Raw genomic sequence first — 17,584 nt, 5'->3', positions numbered from 1 at the left:
TTTGAAAAAATTTCGTTAGAAAATAAATGCATAATTAAATGTGAATTTTTAAATTTTGTTTTTAAAATTCTAATTTGAATTTGATGTATCTTGAAAATATAAATTATATTTAATTTTCTACATTGGTTATATCATTTCATTTAATTTTAGTTACAGTTTTGAGTTTTGTGTTTAGTGACCATTAATCTCTATTATATTAATAATATATAAATTTTTTATATATAATATTATGTTTTTCAAAATTTTAAAATACTGTCGTCGAGAAAAGAGGTTTCATATTAATAATATATAATTTTTTATATATAAAAATTTTAAAATAGAGTCGTCCAAAAAGAGGTTTCATGTATTTTGGTTTACATACAAAATTTTAGGTGAGGGGAGGGATGCCTTCGGGTTTGAGCTCGAATCCACTATCATCGAGACAAACAGCGTCAGTGAATCAAACTGGCCCTGTATGCAAACAAATCACTTAACTGGAAAAAAAAAAACTTGAACAAAAATATTATTATACGCTGATCATTGAAATATGTTGAGCATTTCCTTCATTAGCTGCTCACTTAAGCTCTCCAACAAGACAGCCACCCCTTGATCGTATGCCCATCTAAAGTAAACCTGCGCAGGTGTCTTCAAATTACTATCTTTCTCCATCTTCAAACCTTCTGATTCCATAAACTGAGTATAATCAAAATCTTTATCTTCCCCATCTACAGAAGAGGAAACAACGATGGTAATGTCGTTCTCTGCGCAGTATTCTCTAAGTTTCTTGTCTTTCCACATGCGTTCCATCCCAATCTAACAAACAAAAATATGATAAATCAATACCATAATATATAAACAACCACTTTCTTGATTTCCTGGAATCTACCATAGTATTGAATCTGAATCCATTTTCAGACCTGATTCGCCGCCGGAGCCGTCTTTGCAAATTGGAGTAAACTTTCCAGCATTGTGGTGGAGAAGTTACCGACTCCAATCACGCTCGCTAATCCAAGTGAGTAGCATTCTTCCATGGCTTTCCATGCTAGCATGAAATCATTGATTGAAAATGTGTTGCCGTTCTCAGGCCATGCAATCAGAAAGATGTCCACAGATTTCAGGTTCAGTGTCCTGTCGAAAATGGAAGGAGCTGACCGTGTTTAAATTCCTGGACATAAATTAAAAACCGTGAGGAATTGTGTAAAAAACCACACTTACTGAAGTGATTTCTTCAGATTCGGGACGATGGAATCAGAAGCAGCGTCATGGAACAGAATCTTGGAAGTGATGAAGAAGTCATCTCTGGATTGTACAGTCCCATTTTGAAGAGCTTCAGCTATGGCTTCTCCAACGAACTGCTCCAGATAAGAAGAAATTTCAGTCTGAAAATGGGTGTAGCCAAGGCCAATGGCGTAAAGAATCGCAGCTTTCGCAGCAGATGGATCGAGTTTTTCTGGAGCAGAAGATGTTCCAATCCCGAGTGCTGGCAAGTCTATCGCTGCAGAACGATTTTCTCTCTTGATTTTGGGAATGGCGAAAGGTCCTTGCGAAGCATCAGTCATATTTTATCTACTTTTTTTTAATATGAACGGTTGATGATTGTTAAATTTATGAGAGAATTTGAATGATTATTGTGAATGGGTTTCTAGCAAGTTTTATAGTATGGCTGGCACTTAAGATTAGGTGAACATATTCATTTGTTAAAACATTGTTCACACCTCGGGATGTCTACTCAGACATTATGAGTTGAACTCTGACCAAGACCAGCGCCTTCAACGGAGGTAGCGGTGGCTACTGCTCAGAGAATAATATTATTTTTTAATATTTTACAAGTTTGGTTATTTTGTTGTTGTATGCACAACAACAATAAAAAATAAAAATCGTTGAAGAAATAATAATAACTTCCCAACCAAACCAAAATTATTAAGACATCTGCAAATATTTAGTTAACATTTCTACAAACGATCTTATATTATTCATAAATAAACTCTTGAAAACTTTTTAAATAAACAAAGCAAAACTGACTTATTTTTAAGATCATATAACATTGACACAAAATAACTAAAACATGCTCAAATATTATTTGTATGTCCTAAATTATTGTTAGGTAAAACAATTGAAACGTGGTGTTTGACTTATTGTACAGTTTAAAAAATTTAAGTTATATCGTTATTACTAGCTATTATTATTGATAAAGCGATCGTTCTTAACAGATCTGATGCGTGAGTGAGTAGTTTTATTCCTAAAGTCTGGTTTATCTTTCTTTTCTCTCGATTAATAATATTAATTTTTTGGAATTAATATAATATTCATTTGTTGGAATTTTCTTCTTAAAAGTCGTGTGGAGAATGACAAAGAACATTAGGTGTACTTATTTTGTTGAATCAATTGTTTAGTTTAAAACTGTTATTCATCCCACTTTGATTAAATTATATACTATGTTAGAAAAACGATAAAAAAAAATTACAAAGATGACCAAATATACATGACCAACTTTACCACAAAATATTAAGATATTGAACTCTCGATTCAACTTTCCAATTTTTTTACGTTATATTTTTTTGGCTACAAAATAATTTTCTCTGTGGTTATTATTATTTCTTCAACGATTTTTATTTTTTATTGTGATAATTTAATATTTTACCTAATGTGGATGTTCCCCATGCTATCCATCCCATCTCCGTTTCACTGTTTTGTTCAAGCAAACTTCTTTGTTGTTCAGCCTCTAACATATCAAGTCCCCTCTTCATCATGTATTCCATGATAGCTTTAAGCCCTTTGTTCACGATCTCCAATGGAGGGATCACAAGTGGATTCTGGTCCACTTTAAGCTTGGTTAATTTCTGCAGCTGATATATTGACTCGGGCAGGGCACGAATTTGGTTGTTGCTAAGATCAAGTTCTATAAGATTTGTCAGATCACCGATTGTTTCAGGTACTTCGGTTATATCATTGAAATTACTACTGGCATTCAGTGTTTCAAGATTTGTAAGCCTTCCAATAGTGCTTGGTATACCATGAATTGCGTTGAAATGAGCATCCAAATGTCTCAATGATTTCATTTCACAGATGGAGTTTGGAAAGGCTCTTAATTTGTTAAAGGGAACGGATAGCTTCTGAAGATTCACCAATCCGTAACCAATATTTGTAGGCAAAAACATCAAGTTATTGAAGCTCGCATCCAACTCAATTAAAGACCTGTTGAAAAAAAATGGGTAAAAGTAGCCAGACAAGAAAATGTCCAATTTAGTACATCACAAATTTTTATCGGTTTCAGCAGCTTACCTGCAACCAGCAATACTTTCCGGGAGCTTTTTTAACTTATTTCCTGACACATCTAAGACTTTAAGATTTATCAACAAGCCTATGGAATCGGGTAATGTTTCAAGAAGGTTGGATGAGACATTGAGCTCCTCCAATTTCTGTAGTCCTGAAATCGAATCAGGAATAACCTGGAACAAAACAAAAATCTCGTCAATGAGAATTTTGGGAGATCTACCTCTTTGTACTAACAAACGGTCAGGGCACGCAAACAGAATCACTATCTTAGCTATGAATACAACCAGGACTAGTCATTTCAGTCACCATTTTCTTCAGAGTATTCTATTATACAGTGCAAGTTTTAAAAGTAGACTCCCTAAGCAAAACCATATCACGCTTGTTCATTGTAGTGATAGTTTACACAATTCAATCAACTAAAATTAATGAAACTTGCATTATAACTCCAAAGCCTAAAGTTCCAGATTGCTAGAAGTGATTATGGCTTTACAGATAATTCATTTTCAAGCATTAAAAAATTGACCATTTCTTTTGGAGATATGAGACAAGCACAGATAGATTTTTTTTTCTGAAAGTCATCTTGAGTTCAATGTATACAAGCAATCGGTCATTACAAGTAACAATACCATACCGAAACGACATCACGAATTTGTATCAGTCATGATGCAATCAACAAAACTATGATTCGAAATTCGAGATTTTCTTAAAAGGTTTTGGGAGGCCAGGTGCCGTGATCACTCCAGGGGTTTACTCACGATTGCATCTCAACTTCCACGTTCTTGTTTCCTTATGTGAAATCAATTTTGAACAACGACTCAGCAATCAGACCAAGTTCTTTTTTAAAAAGAGAAAAAGAAATCCTTGTTTAATCCATCATCTGTAACTCAAGAAAGCTTCAGATCAATCACTACCATACATAATAAGCCAAAAGGTATAATTAATTTCCAATTTCTTGCTCTTGTTTGGGCCAAAATTTAAATCAAACACGATCATAAACATCAAATTCTATGTAGTTTCACTGTCCTTTCTCATTTCTCACTATCTCCAGCAACCAATCAACAGAGCAACAAACTTTTTTCAACCGAAGGGGGTAAAAAATCCTCAAGCTTCACAAACCACCACAGCAAATATACCCACAAAAAAAATGAAATTATTGGAATACAAACCTCAAGATTATTATGTGAAAGATTAAGAACCACCAAAGCATGAATCTTGCCGAAGGGCTCAGGGAGAAATTTCAGCTGGCGCCCAGAAAGGTCAATTCTTTCCACCAAATTTTCTTGATTCAAAGCTTCTTTTAAAACCCTTATCACCTCTTCATCCACAGAATCAGTATCTTTTTTACTGTTGAAATCATCATCAGTCAATCTAACCTCCATAAACTCATTCCCAAGATTCCTATCCATATTTCAGGGACAAAAATCTATTCAACCATGCATAAAATCATCGGATAAAGTCAGAGAGAAAGAAATATAGGCAAATAAATAGGAGTTAATGCACAAGAGTAGACTGTACTATAGATTATGGGAGTTTGACGGATTCCCGGATCAATAGTCTTCGCAACGATGTACACAATGAACTAGAAACACAAGGTCCTTATTTTATTGCTATTTTTCTTATTTATTTTTGTTACGAATTTATGGCCGTTTCAAGTTTTTTTATATATATATTATTATTATTATTATTATGAATTTGAGTTATATGAAAAATATTATTAAATAAATATGAAAGTGAAAAATTAAAACGCACACATATTAGGATGGACGAATAAATTTGATCACTCACAATGCATTTGATTCAACAAATAAGTTCGCAATAAAAGAGGTATTTTGTTATTTAATTTTGATCAACTATTTATTTAAGAAAATGACATTCTCGAATGTATTTATTTAAGAAAATTACATTTTGAATAAATAGCTGACCAAAATTATTTTGAAAATTATATCACATATAAATAATAGAAGCACTAACCGATTTTGAACAAGTATTTTGGATATCCTGAGCAAAATTAGAGGAATCTAATTCAAGAATAAAGTTAGAAGCTTGACACTGGATAATCGTTCTTACCATCTTTATTTGAAACCAACAATTGAACTATATATGAAGAGAACTAACTTCTCATGGAGATAATTAGCATCCGCAACTAAAACATTTCTCCCTTGATCATAAAAATCAACTATTGAAGCATCCACAAACTTATTTCTGCGAACTGCATACTTCATCAAATCAAAACAAAACAAAACATTGGAAATTATCCCCCAANAAATATATTAAAATTACAAAAAAAAAAAAATCAACACAATCAAGATCTAATTTTAACCATTTAGAGTATCAAAATTGTATAAAGATCTAAATCGTAGAAAGACATAAATTAAAATGTCATATAGATAATTGGGAAAGGACTCATTATTTTGTTTTGGGGCAAAATTATGTATAAACACAATTATTGCACTCCAACTTCCATAATAGCATAAAAAATTTATATACGAATTTATAATCAATTATATAATCCAAATAGCTAATCCGGCCTGAATTAAAGATTACGAACCTAAGTTTACACCCTTCAAACCATGATTTTTTAGATTTGTTTTGTATCGGCTTGAGCCCAAAAAAAGTGGTGGATCCTCACAGTTTTGAGTCTCAAAACGGGCCCAACGTGATTTTCAAAGTAGAGAGTGGAAAACTTAAATCATACTCCAGTTAGGTTTCAAACTCGTACTTATTTTCTCAGTTAGTCCAACTAAAAATATGTCTCTGCCATTGTTTAGTGATATAGTGATATAAATCTCTATTAACATAAATACGTTAACACAAAAACTTGTGTGAGACGGTCTTACGGGTCGTATTTTGTAAGACGGATCTCTTATTTGGGTTATCCATGAAAAAATATTACTTTTTATGCTAAAAGTATTACTTTTTATTGTGAATATCGGTAGGATTGACCCGTCTCACAAGAGATCTACTCATACGTTAAATGAAAGAAACACTCTCACTATGGCCAGAAAGAATAATATATATCTTAAAGTAGGTAAATAATATTTATTCTTTTAACAATTTATATATTATAGATAGAGTATTTGGCTCAGTTTATAAGATATTCAAAATGATTTGTAAGTTGTTTGAGAGCTTATAACCTCTCAAAATTTATTTTAAAGATTTTATAAACTGTCAAAATAACTTGTTTTACAACTTATAAGCTACTTTTAAAAAAGTTAGGTTACCTCAATTTATTTTTAAAGATTTTATTTGTATATACTTCAAGACCAGCTTATTTTTATTAATTTTATCATATCTCAAATCCATCCTTGTGTAATATATCATGCAATTAATAATAATTATATAATTCATAAATAACAAATATTATATTATTAATATAAATATATTGTTATAACTATTACGAATAAAAATAATAAATATCATTATACAGTAACTAATCATTAGTATTATTTTCCATAAATAAAATTATAATTATGATAATTACATATTAATTTTATTTTAATAAATATAGTAATACATAAGTAATTAATAATAATTATTAAAATATTATAAATATTAGTATTATGAAAATATTGATAATTTTATATTTGTGATTAAAATTATCATATTTAATAATTAATATATTAAAAATAATTATTGTCTTGGTTTTATAATATTATATCTTTTTTTGTATTTTTTATTTAAAAAGATTTTATAATTAAAATTTATTGTCTTATTTTATCCAAATCTTTTAAAAATTTATTTTTAAAATAAGCTCTTGTTTTAAATAGTTTTACTTAAACACCCTTGTAATATTGAATGATTGTTTTCGGAACATTAGGTGATAAAAAAAATTTGTTTGAGTTGGCTCAACATAATTCGTGAAAGAAATTTTTTACCAAAAAATCAGAGGGGTGTGGGTGGCTAAATTAACCACAACTAGAGTAGTTCTTTCCCATTTCTTCCTTGGGATTGAATCGGGGACTACATATTTTAAGAGTATCTAGATATGGCATTATAACCACACCAAATTTATGTGATAGTTAATTCACATGTTTAAGTATTGTTTGGTTCGTGTGATTAGATAAGTGAATGATATATAATAAGAGTGGTAAGAAAATAAAAGTCGACGTTCTCAAAGGTGTGTCCGAGTTAGTGGAGCATGTAAACGTTTCGCCGATGGTTAAGAGTTTTATTCCCCTACCAACATCTTCTAATACGAGTTTGTCACACAAAAATTGTTCAGTGCGGTTTACCTGATTAACGTGATTTGTAGATTATAGCATTAGTCTGCCAGTACACATAGAAGAGAGAGGCTGCAGGTTCGCACATAATAAAAAAAATGAAAGTAGAGATAAATAATATATTGTGATGAATTATATATTATGGTTGATATGATTTTAAAATTATGGATTAAATCTGTCCATTATGCTACAATGACAAAAGCACCCAATGACGTATCAGCAATTACAAAGGAAATTATAAAAATCAAATTATTAACATATTCATGAAAATATATGAACATAGTTTTTGTCATATTTGAAAAAATTTCGTTAGAAAATAAATGCATAATTAAATGTGAATTTTTAAATTTTGTTTTTAAAATTCTAATTTGAATTTGATGTATCTTGAAAATATAAATTATATTTAATTTTCTACATTGGTTATATCATTTCATTTAATTTTAGTTACAGTTTTGAGTTTTGTGTTTAGTGACCATTAATCTCTATTATATTAATAATATATAAATTTTTTATATATAATATTATGTTTTTCAAAATTTTAAAATACTGTCGTCGAGAAAAGAGGTTTCATATTAATAATATATAATTTTTTATATATAAAAATTTTAAAATAGAGTCGTCCAAAAAGAGGTTTCATGTATTTTGGTTTACATACAAAATTTTAGGTGAGGGGAGGGATGCCTTCGGGTTTGAGCTCGAATCCACTATCATCGAGACAAACAGCGTCAGTGAATCAAACTGGCCCTGTATGCAAACAAATCACTTAACTGGAAAAAAAAAAACTTGAACAAAAATATTATTATACGCTGATCATTGAAATATGTTGAGCATTTCCTTCATTAGCTGCTCACTTAAGCTCTCCAACAAGACAGCCACCCCTTGATCGTATGCCCATCTAAAGTAAACCTGCGCAGGTGTCTTCAAATTACTATCTTTCTCCATCTTCAAACCTTCTGATTCCATAAACTGAGTATAATCAAAATCTTTATCTTCCCCATCTACAGAAGAGGAAACAACGATGGTAATGTCGTTCTCTGAGCAGTATTCTCTAAGTTTCTTGTCTTTCCACATGCGTTCCATCCCAATCTAACAAACAAAAATATGATAAATCAATACTATAATATATATAAATAACCACTTTCTTGATTTCCTGGAATCTACCATAGTATTGAATCTGAATCCATTTTCAGACCTGATTCGCCGCCGGAGCCGTCTTTGCAAATTGGAGTAAACTTTCCAGCATTGTGGTGGAGAAGTTACCGACTCCAATCACGCTCGCTAATCCAAGTGAGTAGCATTCTTCCATGGCTTTCCATGCTAGCATGAAATCATTGATTGAAAATGTGTTGCCGTTCTCAGGCCATTCAATCAGAAAGATGTCCACGGATTTCAGGTTCAGTGTCCTGTCGAAAATGAAAGGAGCTTACCGTGTTTAAATTCCTGGACATAAATTAAAAACCGTGAGGAGTTGTGTAAAAAACTACACTTACTGAAGTGATTTCTTCAGATTCGGGACGATGGAATCAGAAGCAGCGTCATGGAACAGAATCTTGGAAGTGATGAAGAAGTCATCTCTGGATTGTACAGTCCCATTTTGAAGAGCTTCAGCTATGGCTTCTCCAACGAACTGCTCCAGATAAGAAGAAATTTCAGTCTGAAAATGGGTGTAGCCAAGGCCAATGGCGTAAAGAATCGCAGCTTTCGCAGCAGATGGATCGAGTTTTTCTGGAGCAGAAGATGTTCCAATCCCGAGTGCTGGCAAGTCTATCGCTGCAGAACGATTTTCTCTCTTGATTTTGGGAATGGCGAAAGGTCCTTGCGAAGCATCAGTCATATTTTATCTACTTTTTTTTTAAAATATGAACGATTGATGATTGTTTATGAAAGAATTTGAATGATTATTATAAATGGGTTTCTAGCAAGTTTTATAGTATGGCTGGCACTTAAGATTAGGTGAACATATTCATTTGTTAAAACATTGTTCACACCTCGGGATGTCTACTCAGACATGATTATGAGTTGAACTCTGACCAAGACCAGCGCCTTCAACGGAGCTAGCGGTGGCTACTGCTCAGAGAATAATATTTTTTTGTTATATGCACAATATTAACATCATTTTGGTGTTGTATTAATGTTACGTTGGAAATAATATTAAAATCGCAGAAAACAAAGCAGATTGTGTTTAAAATTCGATGACATAACAGACCAAAAGTACACAAATGTATTAATCCGATTTATGTGTTAGTGGATGAGAGTCGTGTTTCAGCTTTTGGCAAAAAGATAAATAGCATAGTGGGAACTTGAATGACACGAACTTGGAACGTTGAATTCAGACGTGGAGATGAAGAGAAATCCATGCAACTTGTGTTTATTTTTTTGAATTCAGACGTGGAATTGAAAAGAAATCCATGCAACTTGTGTTTATTTTTTTGTTTTTGTTTTTGGAAACACTTGAATTTTAATTCTATTTATGAGAAGACCGACTTTTAAACAAAAAAATAATCTGACTGTATTAAAGTTTAAAAATTGTGTAATTTGTCATAAAATATTATTTCAATAAATCATCGTCCATGGTCCGTGTACCCTCATTTCAAAAGAGTTTTGATATTTACGAGCAAAAATCGAAAGATTTGGTCCGATACACTGACATACGTACAACTAACATATCGATTATTGAAAATACATTCTCATTTTCTTTTAGATTTTGTTTGGATCCCTAGCATCATCTTCTCGCCCTCTCATGAAACGAAATTTATGGATGCCAAGATCATAAATTCGTAACTAAATGTGGAGTAAGTTGGGAATATTTATGCATTAAGTTATTCATATCAAATCTTGTATTGAATTGTCCAAAAAAAAAAGAAGAAATTAATTGCCACTTTGCTTAAATTCAGACAACTTTGTTTGACTCGGCCTGTTTATTATGTATAGATCCAAACAAATCGAACCGATTAAAAAAAATGTACAAGTGGTTTAATTTAAATAAATATTTTTCTATTGTAACATGTTATTACATTAATTCAATTCATCCATCAAAAGTTCATCCTTGTTCTACATAAAAATTTGAGAATTTTTCGTTGATATAATGATATGATAACCAATATATTACATTACTATATAAAACATTAATTACATAACAAATATCAATGACATAATATTGAAATTAATATCAGACATGTAAATCAAGATAATTTCACCAAGATCAAAGCAAGAAATTATCGATATATAAATAATAAAATTTATTACTTCATTTGAGAAATTCATAATTCTAAACGGATCTGTATTTATTTATAAACTTTCCTGACGGGTGGGTGATAGCCGGATACTTCTTCATCTTTCGAGTTGTTCTGCCGTTGTCTTTATTCGAACAATTTTATGGTAATTATTATTATTATTATTATTTAAATATGTGAAGCATCTCCTTTATTAACTTCTCTCTAAGCTCTCTGATAATAGGGCTGCTGTAAGGGCTCGTGCTCTTAATTAATATTTAATTACCAAATAACAAGGACTAAATGGTATAAACAACGAAAACGAGTTTAAAACGTTCATTAGGGCCTACAAAAATTTCGGCGTGACCTCTCCGTAAGTAGGACATCCCAAAAATTCCAAAACACAACAACATCAATATACGCTCGAAAATAACATCAAATTCACAATCAACCAAACAAATATCCTACAGCCGCACTGACCAGGACTAGACACAACATACTACAAATAAAATCCAAAACAACATAAAAACATCACCATACAGCTACACAGAACATCTTCCTGGCAAATGTATCAAACCAGTATAATATATAGATATCTGGGAACTTTGACACAAACCAACTGACTACTGGGTACCACTCGCTGACGCTCCACCAGATGTGTCAAATCCCCTGGAATGACCTACTATGACATCAAAAACAACCACAACATAAAAAGAAAACAGGGGTCGGACCCAGTACGACAAACCAGTAAAATCACGACGTATATAAAAGACATGTAATAATACCAATTAAATGCAATGATAGGCGATGCATGAATGGTAACAATAGAATAACGGATACCAAACGGAGTCCAAACGAATAACATCATCAACAGTAAAAGTGGACACCCGTGCCAGGAATGCAGCATCAAGTCGCCGCTCGTCCATGCACATAGCATCGGGAATGTGAGTAGCTAAGTGGCTCGTCCCTAGCTGTCATCTGGGAATGTGGCTAATCCTAACCCACTCGTCCCTCTGATGACTCAATATATCTCAACAGAATCAACATAAATCGTCGTCAAAGGAGTCAATGCTCAATATTTTATGCCAATATAATTAATGCATGAATGCATCAGAATAAACATTCAAGGCACATAATAGCAAACAACATTCACCGAATATTATTACACGCCAATATAAGCGTCATAATGATATAGGTTTGAGCGTACCTCAACAACAACTTACAATACCACGATAATTTCTTAAGGACTTCCTGATGAACTCGTCCAACGATATAACCTACAATATAAATTTGCTATATACTTCAATATAATACATTCCAACTGACTAAAACAATTTAAATCGGCTCGGTTAAAATCAAATTCCGGACAACCTATAAACCCATTCAAAAATTTGGAATTTCAAGCTTAATACCTCAAAAATCGAGGCTAAAACGCACAATAGTTATCTTGCGAAGGTGGCTCACCGGAAAAGTCGTCGGAAACACTGTTCACGTCAGAAAACAAGCTGGAAAAATAGAGGAAAAGCTTAATACTTCACTTATATAAACTAATCCACCAATAACAACCAATAATCGAAGCCAAAACCTTACCTAAAATCGAATCAAAGTCTACACGCATAGGAGCTAGAAAACAAGCCAATCGAGCTCGTCACCTTCTGATTCATGGTGGAAAGAAGTTAATAGAAGGAGGAAGAAAATTGTTAAGCTACTGTACAAAAATCTGGCCGCTGGGACGCTGCGCAAGGTGATGAACTTGGTGCTTGAAAGAGCCGATGGGTTCAAGGGAAAAGCTTGGAGATGTTACGGGAAATGAGTTGGGTTTATTTAAATTAATCTGGAAATGGGATGGGCCTATTTTAGGTATTGGGCTCTCACAGCTGTACACCCATCATACACACTTATATGAACATCGATGATGTGACAATCATCTATTAGATGTAAAAGAGCAGAAATGTATGTCAAATATAGAAATATTACGTTTTCTAGCCCAAAATTTATTTCAAATAGAGTTGACATCATTAATAAAAATATATATATACTTTAGAAAATGTGCCAAGAGTTATTAAATATTACCCAAGTTAGTATTCATAAAAGGATAAATTGGAGATAAATCTCCAAACCTAAACATAAATTTATCTTAACTCTTTACACCCAATAAACTTTGTTTCAACTCCCTAAAATAATAAAAATGACAAAAATACCCTTATATGTGTTAATTTTAATAACTGATTTTTACTTAGTCAGAAATGGTATCAGAGCCTATGTAAAATTATTTCAAACATGCAAAATTATTATTACTGAGTAATTAACTGTTGGAGGAGGAGAATTTTCTTAAATAATATGAATCCGAACCCAGATTCGAGATTAATTATTTGCAAGTTTTATTCCAAAACGTTGGAATATTTAAAACAAAAAGATCTACTAAAGGTTAGATATCAAGAAATTAGTGGAACTTATCAGAGTCATAAGGTAAATTTATGATTCAAAATAGAGTAGGTATCTTGTGAGACGGTCTCACGAATCTTTATCTATGAGACGAGTCAACCCTACCGATATTTACAATAAAAAGTAATACTCTTAGCATAAAAAGTAATATTTTTTCATGGATGACCCAAATAAGATATCCGTCTCACAAAATACGACCCGTGAGACCGTCTCACACAAGTTTTTGTCTTCAAAATAATAGGTTCCTATAAATAGTATCAAATTCTTCTTAACTCTCCAGAGATTTTAGAGAAATTCGAAAGACAGTACAAAATTAAAACAATATGTTGTATATGTGGAGAAATGCTTGAAAAACAAATTTAATTAGATTTTTTTATTTAATTAATAGTGTGTTAATATCATGTATAATAATAATAAATAAATAAATAAATAAAATTTACACACTTGATCCGGTGTCTTAAGAATATTCATCATCGCAATGTGTTAAGAGTACTATTTTAAGCAACATATGATTTAATATGGCAAAAACAACAGTTAAACTTGAAGACTTAAAATGAGATAGAAAACATATGGTACCAATTATCCATTTTTTTATTTATCATTTGAGTAGTGGAATTAAAAAAAACTGATATTGTATATTTTATATATCATTATAATCTTTATTCAACTGAAAATAACCAACAAACCGGACTACTTTTTCCTATGTTGACCTGGAAACCATCAACTAGCTTGTCTAATCTGTATATAGACTATTTTGAACATTGAAATTTGACCAGAATTAAGCTGGTAAATGGGAACTATATGGTATATACATAATATTTATAAAAAAAATTAAGTCGAGAGAGTTTCCCGTGTCTGCCTACCCTTGTTTTAGAAAAGACAAAATATTGGAATACAGCTTAGAATTTTCAAGCATTATAAATACCACTTGATATTTTTTCTTGCAAGTAAGTTTTATGTTTGTCAAGTATTTTACTCTTTTACGGACAACTTGGCTTATTTAACTTGTTAAATTTGATGTGACTATGTTGTCAAAATCTTGAAATTTATTACAGTGTTTGAGTGTTTAAGATAATTCCATAACCGTATCCCGAGAACATTAACTACATCATTTCAAATATTATCGTATTACATGGATTGAGTTAATGTGTGGGATCAAGATCAAGTCTTGTTTATCGGTTTTTGCATTGATTTTTGTTCATAATCTTCTTGTTGATAAAACACAGTGAGTCGGTTGGTCATAATTTCCTCTAAAAACTAAATAAGGGGGTGATATTTGTGGAAAGTTATGAACCAAATTTTCCCTGTAAAGAAATGATAAAAGAACATTCAATAATTTGAAATCCTGAAAATACTAATTTCCATCGATCTGCTGTCCAACCACAAACTCTTCATTCAGTAAGTTTATTTGAAAGGCAAACGCATAGATTCGTGAGCAATACAGACTTCAAGTCACAGACACAAAGATGGACCTATTTTTGCAGACGCCGTTGCCACTCACATCTCACAATTGCTGATCCAGAAATGAATCCCTCCGGGCGTTTCCTCCAAGATATCCTGAAACAGTCTGAGAAACACCTGTGTAAACGTTACCTAATGTGGATGTTCCCCAGGCTATCCATCCCATCTCCGTTTCACTGTTTTGTTCAAGCAAACTTCTTTGTTGTTCAGCCTCTAACATATCAAGTCGCCTCTTCATCATGTATTCCATGATAGCTTTAAGCCCTTTGTTCACGATCTCCAATGGAGGGATCACAAGTGGATTCTGGTCCACTTTAAGCTTGGTTAATTTCTGCAGCTGATATATTGACTCGGGCAGGGCACGAATTTGGTTGTTGCTAAGATCAAGTTCTATAAGATTTGTCAGATCACCGATTGTTTCAGGTACTTCGGTTATATCATTGAAATTACTACTGGCATTCAGTGTTTCAAGATTTGTAAGCCTTCCAATAGTGCTTGGTATACCATGAATTGCGTTGAAATGAGCATCCAAATGTCTCAATGATTTCATTTCACAGATGGAGTTTGGAAAGGCTCTTAATTTGTTAAAGGGAACGGATAGCTTCTGAAGATTCACCAATCCGTAACCAATATTTGTAGGCAAAAACATCAAGTTATTGAAGCTCGCATCCAACTCAATTAAAGACCTGTTGAACAAAAATGGGTAAAAGTAGCCAGATAAGAAAATGTCCAATTTAGTACATCACAAATTTTTATCGGTTTCAGCAGCTTACCTGCAACCAGCAATACTTTCCGGGAGCTTTTTTAACTTATTTCCTGACACATCTAAGACTTTAAGATTTATCAACAAGCCTATGGAATCGGGTAATGTTTCAAGAAGGTTGGATGAGACATTGAGCTCCTCCAATTTCTGTAGTCCTGAAATCGAATCAGGAATAACCTGGAACAAAACAAAAATCTCGTCAATGAGAATTTTGGGAGATCTACCTCTTTGTACTAACAAACGGTCAGGGCACGCAAACAGAATCACTATCTTAGCTATGAATACAACCAGGACTAGTCATTTCAGTCACCATTTTCTTCAGAGTATTCTATTATACAGTGCAAGTTTTAAAAGTAGACTTCCTAAGCAAAACCATATCACGCTTGTTCATTGTAGTGATAGTTTACACAATTCAATCAACTAAAATTAATGAAACTTGCATTATAACTCCAAAGCCTAAAGTTCCAGATTGCTAGAAGTGATTATGGCTTTACAGATAATTCATTTTCAAGCATTAAAAAATTGACCATTTCTTTTGGAGATATGAGACAAGCACAGATAGATTTTTTTTTCTGAAAGTCATCTTGAGTTCAATGTATACAAGCAATCGGTCATTACAAGTAACAATACCATACCGAAACGACATCACGAATTTGTATCAGTCATGATGCAATCAACAAAACTATGATTCGAAACTCGAGATTTTCTTAAAAGGTTTTGGGAGGCCAGGTGCCGTGATCACTCCAGGGGTTTACTCACGATTGCATCTCAACTTCCACGTTCTTGTTTCCTTATGTGAAATCAATTTTGAACAACGACTCAGCAATCAGACCAAGTTCTTTTTTAAAAAGAGAAAAAGAAATCCTTGTTTAATCCATCATCTGTAACTCAAGAAAGCTTCAGATCAATCACTACCATACATAATAAGCCAAAAGGTATAATTAATTTCCAATTTCTTGCTCTTGTTTGGGCCAAAATTTAAATCAAACACGATCATAAACATCGAATTCTATGTAGTTTCACTGTCCTTTCTCATTTCTCACTATCTCCAGCAACCAATCAACAGAGCAACAAACTTTTTTCAACCGAAGGGGGTAAAAAATCCTCAAGCTTCACAAACCACCACAGCAAATATACCCACAAAAAAATGAAATTATTGGAATACAAACCTCAAGATTATTATGTGAAAGATTAAGAACCACCAAAGCATGAATCTTGCCGAAGGGCTCAGGGAGAAATTTCAGCTGGCGCCCAGAAAGGTCAATTCTTTCCACCAAATTTTCTTGATTCAAAGCTTCTTTTAAAACCCTTATCACCTCTTCATCCACAGAATCAGTATCTTTTTTACTGTTGAAATCATCATCAGTCAATCTAACCTCCATAAACTCATTCCCAAGATTCCTATCCATATTTCAGGGAAAAAAATCTATTCAACCATGCATAAAATCATCGGATAAAGTCAGAGAGAAAGAAATATAGGCAAATAAATAGGAGTTAATGCACAAGAGTAGACTGTACTATAGATTATGGGAGTTTGACGGATTCCCGGATCAATAGTCTTCGCAACGATGTATACAATGAACTAGAAACACAAGGTCCTTATTTTATTGCTATTTTTCTTATTTATTTTTGTTACGAATTTATGGCCGTTTCAAGTTTTTTTATATATATATTTGTTGTGAAAAAGTAAAAATTTATGGTAAAAAATAAAAATATCAAACTCTCAAAATTATCACACTACACACTTTATAATATTTTTCTCTCAACTCAATTGTGATTTTCTTGACAAATGAGAGATCTATTTATAGAAAATTTTTACAAATAATCCAAAAATAAATTACATCATTACCTTCATCATCACACACAAATTTCAATATTCAACACCTAATTTTACCTAATTTTCAACATTCAAATATTCAATACACACATTTTAAATATTATTTTTCAACACTCCCCTTTGTGATGATGATCATAATGATTGTCTTCATTACGTGTTTTTATACTGCCTCGTTAAAAACCTTACTAGGAAAAACCCATTGGGATAAAAACCATAGTAAGGGAAAAAGAGTGCAGTCACATAAACTCCCCCTCATGTTGACACGAACAATTCTTCACAAATTTCGTAGATTGCGCATCCCAATATTATATATGTGATTTCTGAATATTGTCGTAGGAAGTGCCTTTGTGAAGAGATCTGATGAGTTTTCACTTGATTGAATGTGACGAAC

The 17,584-nt window shown here is 32.2% G+C and overlaps 4 protein-coding genes across 4 annotated transcripts; all 4 read right to left on the bottom strand.

Moving 5' to 3' along the window:
* Window positions 1-333: 333 nt before the first annotated feature.
* On the bottom strand, window positions 334-2,440 carry LOC140982220 ((1S)-1,7-diacetoxy-luvungin A aldo-keto reductase-like). Its single transcript, XM_073448645.1, has 3 exons — window positions 1,195-2,440; window positions 897-1,107; window positions 334-792 (listed from the first exon to the last, which is right to left on the bottom strand). Exons 1-3 carry the CDS (start codon window positions 1,536-1,538, stop codon window positions 517-519), a joined length of 831 nt encoding a protein of 276 aa, XP_073304746.1. The 5' UTR covers window positions 1,539-2,440; the 3' UTR covers window positions 334-516.
* Window positions 2,441-2,573: 133 nt separating this feature from the next.
* Window positions 2,574-4,840, bottom strand: LOC140982219 (plant intracellular Ras-group-related LRR protein 3-like). Its single transcript, XM_073448644.1, has 3 exons — window positions 4,422-4,840; window positions 3,262-3,428; window positions 2,574-3,174 (listed from the first exon to the last, which is right to left on the bottom strand). Exons 1-3 carry the CDS (start codon window positions 4,659-4,661, stop codon window positions 2,589-2,591), a joined length of 993 nt encoding a protein of 330 aa, XP_073304745.1. The 5' UTR covers window positions 4,662-4,840; the 3' UTR covers window positions 2,574-2,588.
* Window positions 4,841-8,102: 3,262 nt separating this feature from the next.
* LOC140983606 ((1S)-1,7-diacetoxy-luvungin A aldo-keto reductase-like) lies at window positions 8,103-9,373 on the bottom strand. Its single transcript, XM_073450714.1, has 3 exons — window positions 8,966-9,373; window positions 8,668-8,878; window positions 8,103-8,561 (listed from the first exon to the last, which is right to left on the bottom strand). Exons 1-3 carry the CDS (start codon window positions 9,307-9,309, stop codon window positions 8,286-8,288), a joined length of 831 nt encoding a protein of 276 aa, XP_073306815.1. The 5' UTR covers window positions 9,310-9,373; the 3' UTR covers window positions 8,103-8,285.
* A 5,078-nt stretch (window positions 9,374-14,451) lies between these two features.
* LOC140983544 (plant intracellular Ras-group-related LRR protein 3-like) lies at window positions 14,452-16,948 on the bottom strand. Its single transcript, XM_073450631.1, has 3 exons — window positions 16,526-16,948; window positions 15,367-15,533; window positions 14,452-15,279 (listed from the first exon to the last, which is right to left on the bottom strand). Exons 1-3 carry the CDS (start codon window positions 16,763-16,765, stop codon window positions 14,637-14,639), a joined length of 1,050 nt encoding a protein of 349 aa, XP_073306732.1. The 5' UTR covers window positions 16,766-16,948; the 3' UTR covers window positions 14,452-14,636.
* Between the last annotated feature and the right edge of the window lie 636 nt (window positions 16,949-17,584).

Source organism: Primulina huaijiensis, chromosome 8 (assembly GCF_012295235.1).
Source record: "Primulina huaijiensis isolate GDHJ02 chromosome 8, ASM1229523v2, whole genome shotgun sequence".
In the NCBI taxonomy this organism is placed as follows: Eukaryota; Viridiplantae; Streptophyta; class Magnoliopsida; order Lamiales; family Gesneriaceae; genus Primulina; species Primulina huaijiensis.
This window is presented reverse-complemented; position numbering and strand designations above follow the sequence as displayed.